We start from the raw sequence: 16,166 nt of genomic DNA on the forward strand, positions 1-16,166 counted from the left end.
CTCTATGACTGCCCAATGTATAACGACCAAAGGAGCATTCTAATAACTAAAATAGGACCCTTGTCAAGAAACCAAGAACATCTATTCATTAGAGAAGAGATATATTATAAAGCATTAGCACAATACTCACAAGAAATCTCCCAAATCAGAACTGACCAGCAAGAGGCAATCCAAACAATGCCAGTCACAAATATTTGCTGAAAGCACAAATAGAGTTAAATCCAGAACTCTCTAAATGCAGCCAACTCAAAAATTCCATGATAACTGCCAATAGATAATCTATATGAAACAGCACCATGAGTACTGTTTCATGTAGATTATCTAAAATTATATAGCACTGCTCCTTTCCCCCATTATTGAAGAATTCCTTAGAGCCTTTATATTACTCAACTTATCCCTGAATTGACTATGGGATTGCACTTGACATGCAGCTGAACAGATACAGTAAGCTGCATTACACATAGGGTATGCTTGTATATTTAATTAATTTATCCTACTACTTAATTATTTCATTATTTACTTCTATTATTAAGAATATAAGTCACTTAAATGGTCTAAGTTTTGTTTATAAAAACTTTTTTTTGGCTAAGGTAAAAAAAGCCAACACAAGAACCACGGGAAACTTTACTGGCCAAAATTGTTTCACGCTACCGTATTTTTTCCCTGCATTCTTGGTAAGCAAATGGTGCGTGTTATCAGTAGTGGCAGTAGAAGTCGATAACGATGTACTGATTAGTTTTTTCTCATTATTAAAACCAGATTACTGGAGTTCATGAATGTAATGCTTTCGCGGCTGAAATTTACTTATGGATACACCCTCCAGACTGTTTATCCTCCCTCACCTGCTGTTTTCACCCAATACAAAAACGACTTCTACAGACGTGTTATCGGTAGTGGCAGTAGATGTTGCTTTCTTGCATCATATGCCTCAAACTAATGCTAATTTCTTTAAAATAAGGCAGCTTTACATGTCTAAACAATCCAGGGGAAATGGGGGGGGGAGTAACATTTCAAATTCTGCTAAACCTGTTGTGTGTCTGTGTGCATTGCGTGCATGGGTGTGTGTGTTTGCAAATGGAATGAATCTCGTGCCTTCCATTGGGACAACTGGAATTTCACGGTGGGAACTTAATCATATGACCAAATATGCAAATTGTCCCTTGAGGTTGTAACTTGACATACTCCATTCTCTGAAGTATGTCAAGCTGTGCTTGCTACTTGAGAGTCTAAAACGCTGATGGAACTGATATTCGGGTGACAATCAGGTGAAGTGGACCTAATTTCAGAGAAGTCTGGAAAATCAGTGACAGCCAAATCCTCAACTTACACCTTCGCAATGGTGGGGCTGTTAGTAACTTTGGTATAACCCAATTCATGTTTTAAATCAAACTTCAAGTCCTGAAATATGGCACCTAGTATACTGAAGGTGACCACCTAGGTGCAAACCACAGTAAGCATGGGTTGAAGTGTGGTGCCCTCACCACACAAAGGAATGCCGACCCACTTGGTTACCGGGCAATACTAGTCGTAGATGACTCTCATCAAACCAATGCAATATCACCAGTTTGCTCATTGGAGGCTTAAAGAGGTGGAACCCATGTTTAGCCTACAGAGACAAGCTCCGACATCCCCCACCGGCCTCATCTTTTCCACAATGCAGTATGGTTGATGTCTTCTTAGGTTAAAATATACATCCTGGCAATATCTAATGTACCTTACATTTCAAGGGTTCACCTCTAAAACAGCATTCACAAGCCGGCAGCTAGATAGTCTACTGGACACAACCTATTGATAACTCTCTAGGACGCTTCAGGATCAGCTAGTGTATAATCTCACTGCCCATACTCTGCCAGATAGTGACCGAAGGTAGTCTGAAGTAGTATGTATATGGGGAGCACTGTCGAGGCCACATTATGTCAAGGAGCTGGGTATATTCTTGCCATGTGTATGCCATATCCAACAATTTCATTACGTCACACAGCATGTCCCTCCTCCAACTTTTCTTACTATCGAATACATCATGAATTGTCAACCTAACAAAACAAACTTATCTGTTAAAAGATCTAAACCTCCCAAACACTTCCTCATCGATTTCACAAATATACGAGGTCTCGGTTCCAGTCTCATTGATGCCCATTTCCATTTAGTCTGCGAAATCCTGCTCTTTCTGACAGAATTCTTTCACTTCAAAGTTGGTACTTGTGCATATGTCTGCTCTGATATTACCTGTAAGAGACTTAGAAATTTGGAATCTCCTCTTTTCAATCTTCTCCAGCTTAAAATCTCTCTACCACATTCTGTCAAATTTAATTGTGGCCTATATCATTCTCCAAACTCCAATAATCATATGGAACTCTTTGACTTCCTCTCTTTGAAACTTGACTTTCTGTGGCCCAACTTTCCTAACAGTGAGGTAATTTTCCTTGGCGATTTTAATGTTCATAACTCCAATTGGCTTCTGTTTTCAGACACATTGGGTCATCTAATCGAGATGCTGAGGCTTTTGCAATTATTAATGACCTTGCACAGATTGTCCATTTACATACCAAAATTCCAGACAATCCTAATCAGTGCCAACATGCTTCGTCTTTTTTTCACAAACAATCCTTCTAAGTACACAGTCGGGGTGAATGGTCCTCACAGGTACCTAGAATCACAACTTGGTGTTGGTATCTTCTATAATGAAGCCTTTCTCTCATGGCCATTATCAACTTTGAGTTGTTTGGCATTATAAGAAGGCAAAATGGGATGATCTGTGAGATTTCTATTCTTTTCCTTGGTCAGATTACTGTTTCAAACATTCTGATGTCAACATTTGCTCAGATCGTGTCAGTGAAATTATTCCTGTAGAGATGAAATCCTTTATTTCACACTCCACCTTAAAATATCATCCTTTATCTAAACCTTGGTTTTCCAATAAATGTGTTAAAGCTATTCAAGATAAGAATGTTGCATATCACAACTGGCTTGTACCCAAATCTCCCAGTACATTTTCTGCCTACACCAACTTGCAACAATTGAAAAGCAGTTATTAATCAGTCCAAACTAGATTTTGAACAGGCTGAGAGTAGAAAACTTGCTTCTTGTCCAAATAGTAGTAGAGCATTCTGGTCCCATGCCAAAGCTATTGGCCACAAGTTTTGTCCATCTTTATTCTCACATCTGTCAAAACTAGATGGTTTTACTGCCACTTCAGCCAAAGATAAAGCTGACCTACTAATGTCCTACTTTCCTTCTAACTCATGTATTAATGATCTTGGTAAACCACCTCCTGCCATTTCCAGTGCACTTCATTTAATGCCTTCTGTGGCCTCTGTCAAAATGCTGACAGAAGTACTTTGAACAATCTTGATGCTCAGAAAGCTCCAGGTCCCAATGGTATTTCTCCTCTTGTTCTCAAACCTTTTCTTCTGAGCTTATTGCTCTTGTGTCACCTTTTTTTTTTTTTTCACTTTCTTATTCCAAAAGTGTTTTCTGTTCTGCTTGAAAATTTGCTCATATCCAGCCAGTTACTAAAAAGGGTAATAAATAAATCCCATTGTACTTATTTCTATTCTTTTTAAAGTAATGGAGAAATCAAATGACCACCAATCCTTAAACTATCTGGAAACCTTCCTGTTGATCAATGATCATCAGTATGGATTCCATCAGTGTTGATCCACTGGTGATATTCTGTTACTCATCTAGGAATAAATTAAATGGAAAAATTTGGTGAAACTCAAGCAGTTGCATTTGACATTTTTAAGGCTATTGTTAATGTCTGGTATAAAGGTCTCCTAAATAAGCTTCCATTGTATGGCTTGCCAACAGTTTTTTTGTAATTGGATATCCAGTTTTCTCTCTGACCGCTCACTGCAGGTAATGGTAGATGGCTCTCTGTCTTCTAATTTCTCCACTAATAATGCTGGTGTTCCCCAAAGTTCAGTTCTTTCTCCCACTCTTTTCCTAAAGTATATAATGACCTTCTTCCATTGACAAGAAATCCTATCCATAGTTTTGTTCATGATAGCACATTGCATTCCAACATTTCAGTTTCAGAAAACTTTCCCTGCACAAACAACTTCAACTCTCTGAACATCCACTTACAATTACTTAAATGCTGATCTACAGATAATTCTCCACTGGGGCAAAAATAACCTAGTTGATTTCAATCTTTCTAAAATTCAGTTCTCTCATATCTCGCATTAAGGATTCTTCTGCTCCTATGCTTATCTTCGATGACACTAACATTTTTAGGCAAGATCATATATCTCTATTTTAATCTCTACTCTCTCTTGAGAGAGTAGAGATTAAAGCACTTTACAAATATTGCTTCCTCTGCATCTAAAAAACTAGGTTTTCTATTTTGCCCTTGGTATTACTTTTCTTCCAAACAGCTTTTCAATCTGTACAAACTGCAAATCTGATCTGCCTACCATGGAATATTGTTCCCACATCTGGGGTGCTGCCCCCCAAAACCTCTCTCAGACTTCTAGATTCCATTCAAAAGAGGGCAGTTAAGTTAATTAAATAGTCATCTCTATAAAAGTTTCTCCACTCTCTGTCTCATAAGCATTCTGTTTCTGCTGCATGCCTTTTCTATCGATATTTCCATGGGCACTGTTCTTCTGAACTGTCTTCTATAATTCTCTCTCTCTCTCTCTCTTCCAAACCAGTCCAAACGCATTCCACAATCAGTCAACATCCTTTTACTGTCCAACTTCAAACTCACAGAACTAAATTTTTGTCTTCTTTGTTTATTCTTTCAACTTACATTTTCTGGACCAACCTCCCTTCTTACATATTTCCTGAAAATTACAATCTACAGAAAGTCAGGTCTAATGTCAACAAGTATCTTCTTTTATCTTCTCAACCTTCGAACTGTGCATAGGTCCTTAGTAGCATAGGTTCTAATACCTCTCATGCTTGGAGTACTCGTTAAAAAACAAATTAGTGTATTTTCAGCCTTCTTGACAGTATACCTTTTGTTCATCATTTAACAATCTTGGAACAAACATTTTGCTAATGCTCAATGCATGCCTAAATTTTTTGGTCAACACCTAGCATGATCTAAAGCAGTTTCAGAATTCATCCATAATTTCTCAGGTGGTTAACTGCTGATCAGAACAATTTTTTAAACACTTTGACAATGCATGCTCATCCACTGATAAATGATAGCCCTACCTAATTAAGCATCACCAAACACAATTCTAAATTGGAAGATTTTCGAATATAGAATTAATATGTGGAAGATTTTCACTCAACTCTTCCTGTTCTTTAGGCAAAACTTGATGTATACATGTTGTTTCTTTCATATTCATTAGTATTGTGATATAGGCTTATAGCAGCCTGAACTTCAGTACATGCTGCTGTTTACTAGTTTGGTGGAGTGGAATAGCTCAAACTAGTAAGGTGGTGACTCCACTCCTATGCTTGCTCATTATCTCGGCCCTCTACCTCCACCACTCCTTTTGTAATGAATTAAGTCTTAGAACTTTTTGATCAGCCTGCATGTAATTACATGTTTAATGATGTCATTTAACCAGTGTGTATTATTTATTTAGGCCAATGTGAATTTATCCATAAAACAAATGGTACATCATTAATAACTAAGAAATGTTTAATGCAAGTCTATCACATGAAAAACTGTATATAAAAATTTACAGGTTCTTCAATTTTATTTATGCACTTTTGTATTTTAATAAAATGAGACAAAGATATATGTACTCAGAAAATAAAATTATTTTCTGGGTAGATATTAGCCAGAAAAATGGAAATAAGATCAGAAACAACTGAAAGCTCAGGCTTTGCTCTCTCATTAATATTTAATTACAAGTTCAGAAATTAAGGATAAAAGGCAACTTACATTGCCACCTTCTCGATCAGATTTACTTCGAATACACTCAACCAAATTGAGAAGCAGTTTACAGGACATAGTTTGTATTGAAGTTGGTAAAGACTCATCATGTACATTTTTGGAAAAAACAGTCACAGCTGCTGATAAGTCTTTCAGTGGAAGATGTTGCCTTACATGATGAACCAAGTCTGCTAGGGTACTGTATGCTAAAGGTCTATAAAAATGTTAAAAATATAATAAAAAAACAATACATATATTTTGCAGAATATTTAATAAACCATATATTTTCATTGTATAAATTATAGTATTGAATTTTACACTGCTTTAAGTTATTCATGTTTTTAGCCATAATTCAATATACCTTCATAAAACATAAAAAAATGCATATTTCCTAAATGTTATTGTTAACCTTGCACTAATCACAATACTGCTGTCATTATGTTCCTAAAATTTAAACAAAAACAGCAAACTCTACCAAAAATTAAAGAAAAATAAACAAACCTGCTAATTTTCTTCTGTGTGAAATCCATAATGTAAAGCCATGTTCAGCTATGTAAGCATACCTCACAAGAGTAAAAACTAAAATGGCTGCCAATAAAAGTGGATAAGGCACTGAAACACATGATCGACTTGAGTATGTTATTTCCATCAGGTTTAAAGAGAAAATATTACCTGGCAGCCATGTTGTTGCAGCAACAACAGAAAAGAGAAAGAAGTATACAATGATGCCAATATTTTTTAGAAATTAATTCTTGCAGTGCACACAAAATATACTGTAAACTTCTGTGCTTGAAGAAAATATTTATTTCATCAACAATTTGCCTATTAACAGTTGAGTTTATTTTTTATTGAAAATGTGGGAAAATGAATCCTTTGGTCTTCCTGAACTGCTGAATGAAATATTCTAAGGAAGAGATTTTTTGGAATTCTCAAAGAGAATTAAGTTATTTTGGTAACCTAAAAGACTTAACTGAATCAGGATTCTGCTAAAAGATGTTTAGCCTGCAGGCTTAAAAATAGAATGATTATTTCCTTTGCTTTGTATAGTCTGACATGTTATATTACCGTCATTTACAAAATTTGAAATTAAATAAAAATTTCTTTTTTTTTTCTAGTTTAAAATAATGATTTTAATTTGTTGTTTTGTGATGTTGCACCAACAAAATTTCTCCTTGAACCTAGGAAGAAACAAGAAAACTTTTTTTTTTTTTTTTTTTGTTCCTTAAAAAATCAAATCAAAATAGACTGACCATTATGCCCCATATGGTCAGTCTATTATTGTGATATTGTGATATTTTGTTTTTCTTTCAGTAGTTCTTTTAACCCCTTTTTGGTGATATTTCATGTTTTTCGGAACTGGTACCTTCTGGGGGGGGTACCGCTAAATCATATTATAATTGGCATTATTTTTAATTTTATATGGGTTTTACTAATTGGAATTAAAGTGCTAAATTATATAGGGGACTATCGGCTACTGTTTATATCTTACCTTTACTTCCCCCTCCCTGTTTGTTTATTCTTATGTTATTTTATGTTAATTTTTCACTCTACATTTTTTTCCATACTACTGGCTTATGTTTTATGTTGTTTTATTTTGAATTATCAGATATATATATATATATATATATGACAAATATGGAAGAAGGAGTTCCATTTTGCCAGCTTCTGACTATTACAACAAGGAATAATATTTTTTTAAAAAAGTACACTTTTTTTTTCCAATTTAGATGATCTGATTTCAAATCAGTGTTCCAGTTTAACACTGTTGGTGAACCAGCATGTTTGAAACATGCCAAAGCTTTTGCGGCAGAGTGAAGGGAAACTGCAAATGAAAATTTTTTCACTGCCTCCTTCATAGGGAAATCATGATTCCAGGAAGCAGTCACAGGAGTTGGATATTGCGATAAGAATTCATTTAAGTTATAAATTTTATGAAGGCAACATTCCTTAAACAACAGGATCTTGAAGGATGTGCTTTGATGCTGACTTTGACCACATGCATTTATTTTATCATTCTGAGGTCAGATGGTTCTCAAGAGAAAACATCTTTCAATGAGTTATGGCATTACATAATGAGATAACCTTTTTTGTTAGAAAAAAAGCATTTCCTGGCTTAATTTAGAACACCTTTAACTTATGGTTCCTGAATTTTGTGTGAATATTAAAATTAACATATCTTTCATATACATTTGCTGAAATTAGTAAGTTGAATGTTTTGATGAAAGGTTGTGATCAGACAATGACTGGGCTAACAGGGAAGTTTATGGCTTACAAAAGAAAATTACAACTAAGGCATAGGAAAATAGAAGAAAACAAAACTGCTTCTTTCCTAATATTAAACCCTTCTGGAAGAAGGAAATGATGGATTTTTTTTTTATGTAAATAATTTTATTGTTGAACATTTACAAGAATTAACTCAATATTTGGATCACCATATTCCAGAGGGTGTGACTAAATAGAGCTGGGTGTGCAGCTATTTAACACTGACATTGGAAATTTGGCCAATTACATTTCAAGCATTACTCGTCTTCAAAAGCAGCTTATCGAGATAAAAAACAATGAGATACTGTTCTACAATTTTCAAAAACAAAGAGAATAACCAGGTGCATTCTGGATCAAGTGAAAGAGAAAAAACCAATTATAGGAAATGAGGCTTTGAAAGTTTCATTACCCTTTTGTACACTTATGTGAAAAGGGTAATAAAAGGGCAGATTTTCAGAACTTGCCATCAACAAACCCAAACTTCAAAGTTGTCTGCAACCAGAGCATAACTTAAGGTGCAGCCTTTATAATCACAACCACAATTTGAAGCACTTTCTAAGTTTGTGTAAAATCAAGATTTGTATTAATATACTGATAACAATTTTAATTTTATTTTTTAATATTTGTGGCTTTGCAAAGCTATTATTTTGTAAAAATTATACAAACTAATAAACAAATTATTAATCATATTTTAAATTTTTTTAACTACCCAGTTTCCAAATAATTAGTTATATTTTAAGAACAATAACAAATTTTTTTACACAATGGTAAAGTAATTAAAGAAAATATTATTAATTCAGATATGAACTGAAACTGAAGTTGACTGAAGTGGCCATGAAGCTGATTTCCAAACTTAAAATCTGGGTGCCTGCTGAAAAAACAACATAAGGTTATCTGAGCAATGCAGACAAGTTGCTAGGACAGCTCATAGAGTTCTGTCAATGATACAAAGGAATTTTGCCAACAGGTTGAGGAGGCAATTATCAAGTGGATATGGCAATTGTTAGATTGCATCTTGAGTACACTATATACCGGTCTGGAAGCCACAATTTAGGAAGGATATCGATCTGTTGGAATGGTTACAAAAAAGAGAAACAAAATTTGTCAGGGGCGCAAAAGGATTCTCTTAGGGGGGAAAAAAAAAATATGAATTCTATAAATTGCAGTATCTGGAAACCATGCATCTGGAGAAACAAGATGGGGTGTTTGAGGCTTTAAATGGAATGAGTAAACTAAATGCTGATGGCATCCTTGCCCTTTCTCAGACAATGCACATACATTGGTGTTCAAAGAAATTGCATCACCCCTTAAAATTGCAAAAGTCGTCCGAATAATATAAATATATGGCAATATTTCTTACAGATTGCATCAGATAAGATTGACATGTGTAGGTGATGACGGAATATTGCATCAGCTGTTACTTTCAGGTACATAAGCACATTCTGCAAGAGTTGCAGTCATTCCTTGCTTGTGTCAGGATGGTGAGTTACATGCAGTTGTTGCCATGAAGAAAGAGTGCTCTTGTTGCTTTATGTGAGGAAGGATGTTCTTCTCATCATATTGCTTATATGAGTGTCTTGTAATCAGTCGACAGTGAGTAGATTTCTTTCCAAACTCCAGAATACTGGTTCTGCTGATAGGAAAAAAGGAACTGGATGCAAACGGGTCTCTATGCCAGGACCACGTTTTGAAGTGTTTATGCCTTAAAAACTGTAAAGCTTCTTAGTCTGATCTCAAGAGAAAATGGGAAAAACATACAGGAGTGGTATCAAGTGCAGTAACAGTCAGATGACGCCTCTTCAAAAATGGACTTATAGCCCATCATCCTAAGGAGACCCTCCTCACATAAAAAATGCCCAATTAATTTGGTGTAAGGAGCATGTCAAATGGATCCCCGAGCAGTGGAAGTCAGTTATTTTCTTGGATGAGAAGAAATTCAACCTTCATGGCTCTGATGGGAGACAAACGATTCGCCATAGATGTGGTGAAGAATACCATCCAGACTGTATGGTGTCTACAGTGAAATTCCCTACCAGCCAAATGATATAAAAAAGGAGTGCATTTCGTATCATGGAGTAGGTCACCTGCAGTTTATAAAAGGTTCTATAAATGCCAATGGATACCTAGCTATATTGTAAGGCAAATTGTTGCCAACCATTAGAGACCATTTCAACCTGCCAAGTAAGTGCATCTTTCAGGGCGACTCTGCTCCTTGTCAGCAGGCGAAAAGTGTAAGTAGGCACTTCTGTAGTTACTTTAGCTTCATTTATGCATTAGAGATTCAGTAATGTGTTTACATTTGTTACAGGTGAAAAAATGGTTGGAAGAACAGTCCATTACAACTCTTAGCTGGCCAGGAAACAGCCTGGATAGAGAACTGTTAGCATCGTATGGAATCTGCAGTTGCCAGAAAGAAACCAAAGACCCTTCATGAAGCCATAATTTGTGTTTGGAACCACAAACTATCAGTTGATTATCTTCAGAAATTGATCTTGTCAATGCCTCAATGGTGTGCTGCTGTCATCAGGGCCAGAGGCGGTTCAACTAAACATCAGTTTTCTCCTGGTGAACTTTTCATTTTGTTTTCCATTTAAAATGATAAACTGAAGCAAATTGAGGGCTTCTGATAACATTTCAGCCATAATTGTGATGTTTACCAAAACTGTTGTATAAAGGTTGCAAATGCTCGTTTTGGAATATTTTGAGAGCACCTGTCAAATATTACTTGGCTTTTCCTTAACTATTAATAAACATCTTTTTGTTTATATTTCTATTTATGATGCTAGTCATTAATGTAACATACCATCGCCAAAAAGGGTTAGAAATGTGAAATTCCTAAGTGATGCACTTTCTTTGAACACCAGTGTAAGGAGACAAATTTAAACTGAAAAAGGATTGTTACAGGATAGATGCACAAATATTCTTTCAGCCAGAGAGTAACTAATACTGGAACAAACTTCCATCTGATGTTATTGAAGTGGATAGTTTGAATAAATTTAAGGAAAGATAAGACAAACCAGGGAATGGATAGGTGATGTGAGAACTTTGTTTTTGGCTAATATAAAGCTTGCTTCCTTGCCTCATTTGCCTCTACTAATAGATACTATTTTAGTAATGATATTTTCAGAAATTTTTGTGGCATGCTAAGACCATGTTTGCAGCACATTGAAACCATATTTATGCCACATTATAGCAGGGGGGAAAGGGGGAGAAAAAACCAGACACATTTGGAATTTTTTTTTTTTTTTTTTTATGAAAACCCCAAACACGAAAGGTATCAAAACCTATAGTACTTAGTACCATGCATGGGTTGAAGGAGAAGTATGGGAGGAGAGGGATGCCGGAAACTTTTCTCTAGAGACTAAACATGGGTTTCACCACTTCAAGCCTCCAATAAGCAAAGTGGTGGTATTTCACCGGTTGATGAAAGTCATCTACCACCTAAGCCCACATCCATGACATACTATAGCAGGGGGAAATGAAAACAGGCTCCTCAACATCATCTCACCTGGTCTTTTCTTCCAAGGTGTTAGTATAGAGTTGGAAGCCAAGTGGGTGGGTGACCTTGGGGTACCTGTTTCATTTCTCCCTATTTAAAAATGCTACAATACAGACTGTCAAATCCTTGATTAGCTAATACCATAAAATCAGTGATACCATAAAATCTCTTATGTTATTTTATGGCTAATACCATAAAATCTCTTATGGTATTGCAAAAATACACCTAAAAACATTGTTACCTGAGGGATTCATATGCTGTCCATCCAGAGCCAATCAAAATGTTTTCATCAAATAATTGTTCAAGGCATCCCACAAATTCTAAATAAAGAATTAATGACTAGTTTAAAAAACTTATTAAATTTAACTTAAAATTTTAATAAAATATAACTATAAGAAATTACATCCAGGGAAGATAAAAAAAGTAGCAAAAACAAAGAATATAATTTAGCTTAAAAAATAGAGTATATTCTATTTCACAAATATAGTAATCCTATCAATTGTTAATGTCCGGGGATTTTTTTGGCACATTAAGCACTTTCATAATACAGCAGTGAGCATTCATATGGTATGTGTGTCATGTCTGTACAAGGGTGTGTGTGTCCTTGTTTGTTTGGAGATTTTTTCAGCCCAAGAGGAACTTTTACCACACTGTGGCTAATTATTGGTAATATGAATAACAACATGTATTTTTTAGTTACAACTATACTTTGTGGATGAAATGCCCTATTAGTTTTAGAAAAGAAAAGAACTTTTCAATATTACAATATTGACAAGTTAGTTCTTTTGCAACAAGGTCAGAGTCCTGCACATTTATAGAACTTTCTGACCTGTAAACTGGCTGTTTGTGGAAGGCTGTTTGTCATGCCATATAATAAAGTGAGCATCCTATAAGGAAATATTTCTTAGTAAGTTGGCAGCAGCAGCAGCAGAGACTTTTGGGAGGACTGTCTTTCATGAGCAAATAAAAGCACATGTGAGGTGAATGTGCCCAATGAAATAATCTTGCCAGAATGACTTCAACATGCCAATTTAGACAGAAACTGCTGAAAAACTGCTATTTGGTTGATTTTGCAAGATTTGTGACCATTGGCTAGTAATTGCCTGTTTGAGGAAAGTCTATAATCAGAATATAGGGTAAATGCCCATGAAGGAATTAAGTTGGAGGACCCTATCAAGCTCTCACCCGCAATGCCAGAACTTGCACTTCCACATCAGGCAACACAAGAGCAATCCTCAAGGCAGAATGCACTGATCCCACAAGAGGGAGCTATTGCCAGTAACTTTATTTTCAGGAAAATGGGACATATACTGGAATTCCCAGACTAATGGAAATTCAAATTTACACAAGTTTTTGCCGGCCGGTGCAAACTGAAAAAATAAAATTGTTGAAACGTATTTTGCATCCCGTAGAAATAAACGGAGGTATCATGAAAATATAATGCGAACTCTATAACACATTTTTTTTTTTTTTGATAATTCGTTCAAAGACCTCGGAAGTTGAAATTTTCACTATATAACTAAGCTGCTTATCTCTCTAAAGGCCATTTTTATAATGGAAATTGCATTACACTTTCATCGTTATCATATGTTCTGTTATAAGAATCAATTTTGACTGCTTTTGTGGTATTTTTCTAAAACACATTTCTGGAGGTCATAACAATAAAAACAATTTGCACTTTCCAGTTTATTGGGCTTCTCTGTTAGTGCATCTAATTATAAACGAGTAGTAAACTCGATCTTATTGCATTTGCAGTAATGCAGATAACTGGAATTGTGTGGTTTTTTACGTTATTGTGGTGAAATGTTATACTTGTTACAGCAGAAGTCTGTTAAGGGGAGATCTTAATGACCAACTGGATTGAATCTTAATGACCAACTGGATGCAGCCACAAAGAAACTGGATGCAAAAAATAATTCTGATACCACACACACACTTGGTATCAAGAAAGTTTTTGATACTATTCCACATAAAAGACAACTGTATAAATTGGAACAGTGTGGCATTAAGGGAAAGTTTCTGTTGTGGAGAAATGGATTCAATGGGAGAAGACAGAGTGGTTATCAATGGATACTGCTCTCCGTGGACTAATGTTGTTAGTCAATTAATGATAGTCATGAGAGTATATCAGGCTTAATGGCTAAGTTTCCAGATGAAACCAAGGTTCGTAGAGGAATTTAACAAAACAGTACTGAAGGTATACTGCTACAACAAGATCTAGAAAAATTAGGCAGATGGGCTGAGAAATGGCAACTGCAGTTTTCATATGGGTAGCAAGCAGTAAATACAAAATATCAACTGTGTTGTACTACACTCAGGTTGGTAGAAAATGAAAAGGACCTGGAGGTAATTGTGCAGTCTGATATGAAGTTCTTTCAGCAGTGCAGACAGGCTACCAGGACAGCTCATGGGGTTTTGTCAATGATATACAGGAATTTTGAGTAGTACTTGAGTACTGTGTACAGGTCTGGAGGCCTCATTTTAAGGGGGCATAAATTCAAATTGAGGAAAGACAGTTGTAGAATAGATGCAAGGAAATTTGCCTCTGGCCAGTGAGTAGTTGATTGCTGGAACAAACTTCCATCTGCCGTTGTGGAAGTTGATAGCTTAACTAAAATCAAGGAAGAACTGAACAAACTTTTAGAGCAAATAAATGTGTGAAAAGGGCTTTTTTTTTTTGCTGATGCTGTGCGTTCTTGCATCATATTCCTCTGCTAATGCTAATACAACTGCAAATTGCAAATCTTTTGTAACGGAATTTATTTTACTTGAAAACAAAGCAGCATTAAGAACTGAGTTCCAAGAAATTTCTTCTTCTTCTTCTTGAACATATATTTGCAATACAGGAACTCCCAGACTTACTTTAGGGTTGCTTTCCGCAGAACACTACGTAAGTCGGAATTAGCATTAGCATTAGCATTAGCAGAGGCATATGATGCAAGAAAGCAAGCTTATTCAGCATCAGCCAAAAAAAAAAAAAAAAAAACACACCACTCCCATTTCACCCCTCCGTTCGTTCGAAATACCTGTCCAGTTGAGCTTTAAATTTGTTTAGGCTATCAACTTCAACAACAAGTGATGGAAGTCGGTTCCACCAACCAACCACCCGCTGGCCAAAGGCAAATTTCCGCACATCTATCCGACATCCGTCCTTCCTCAATTTGAATTTATGCCCTCTGAGGTGATTATTCTGAGAAAGATGAAGAATCCCATTGGCATTGAGCATGCTCAAACCATTCAAAGCCTTATACACCTCTATCAGATCACCTCGCCGGTGCCTAGTCTCCAGACTCTGTAATTTGCAAAACTTCAGCCTTTCTTCGTAAGAGCAACCCTTTGTTCCATTTACTAATCTTGTTGCCCTTCTCTGTACCCGTTCCAGCAGCTCTACATCCTTCTTGAAATGAGGCCTCCAGACCTGTATACAGTACTCAAGATGTGGCCTTACCATTGCCTTATACAAGGGAATAATCACCTCCTTATCCCTGCTAGAAAAATTCCTGTATATCATTGACAAGACACCATGCGCTACTCTTGCAGCTCGTCTGCACTGCTCAGAGAACTTCATATCTGCCTGCACAATTACCCCCAGGTCCTTTTCATTCTCCACCACTGTCAGTGTAGTACCGCAGAGTTGATACGTTGCTCTGGGGTTACTGTTTCCCATATGCAGCACTTTACATTTGTCGATGTTAAACCTCATTTGCCACCTCTCAGCCCATCTGTTCAATCTTTCCAGATCCTGTTGCAGCAGCATAGCGTCAGTATTGTCCTTAACGACCCTGCCAACCTTTGTATCATCTGCAAACTTGGACATTAAACTTGATATCCCATCATCAATATCATTCATAAACACCGAAAACAACAACGGACCCAACACTGAACCTTGAGGAACTCCACTAATAACATTAGTCCACGTTGAGCAGTGTCCATTGATTACCACTCTCTGTCTTCTGCCACTCAACCATCCCCTTATCCATAGCAGCAATTTGCCTCCAATGCCACACTGCTCCAATTTGTGCAGCAGCCTTCCATGTGCAACAGTATCAAAAGCCTTTCTAAGATCCAAATATATAATATCAAAGTTATTCCCTGCATCCAGTTCTTTTGTGACTACATCATAGTATCCAATCAAATTGGTCAGGCAAGACCTGCCCTTAACAAAACCATGCTGCGTCTGAGCTATAACTGAATTCTTGTCTAGATGATCCTGCAGTGCTTCTTTAACCAGTGCCTCCATTAATTTACCTGGAACAGAAGTTAAACTAACAGGTCCCCATGCTTGTTCATCACTCGCAACTGTGCTCGCTGAATTGATTGAATCAAAAAAGAAATGTTCGACAAATGTGTGAATAGAATTATTTATTGTATTTATTCAATTTTTTATCTCATGCGCAGGGAAAATTACAAAAACTCGTAATTTTAAAAATCATAAAATTACGCAAAAAGAGAGGAGACAGACATAACATCAGTAAGTTTTACCTCTCGAGCAACGTTACCAGAATCGACATCTTCAGCTGATAAGTACGCTGCTGTGGAGATTTAGAAGGGGTCGGCTACTTAACCTTA

The 16,166-nt window shown here is 36.2% G+C and overlaps 1 protein-coding gene across 6 annotated transcripts in view; it reads right to left on the reverse strand.

Moving 5' to 3' along the window:
- Positions 1 to 16,166, reverse strand: part of Nipped-A (Transcription-associated protein Nipped-A) — a 1,216,281-nt gene that overhangs the window by 1,055,330 nt on the left and 144,785 nt on the right. For all 6 annotated transcript variants that reach the window (XM_090382460.1, XM_090382459.1, XM_090382462.1 and 3 more), the window contains 2 exons: positions 11,839 to 11,917; positions 5,846 to 6,050 (listed from right to left, as the gene is read on the reverse strand). In XM_090382460.1, coding sequence (XP_090238586.1) covers positions 5,846 to 6,050; positions 11,839 to 11,917 — 284 coding nt within the window. The remainder of the gene's footprint in view (positions 1 to 5,845; positions 6,051 to 11,838; positions 11,918 to 16,166) is intronic.

Source organism: Mastigoproctus giganteus, chromosome 10 (assembly GCF_048544385.1).
Source record: "Mastigoproctus giganteus isolate SK-2022 chromosome 10, ASM4854438v1, whole genome shotgun sequence".
Lineage (NCBI taxonomy): Eukaryota > Metazoa > Arthropoda > Arachnida > Uropygi > Thelyphonidae > Mastigoproctus > Mastigoproctus giganteus.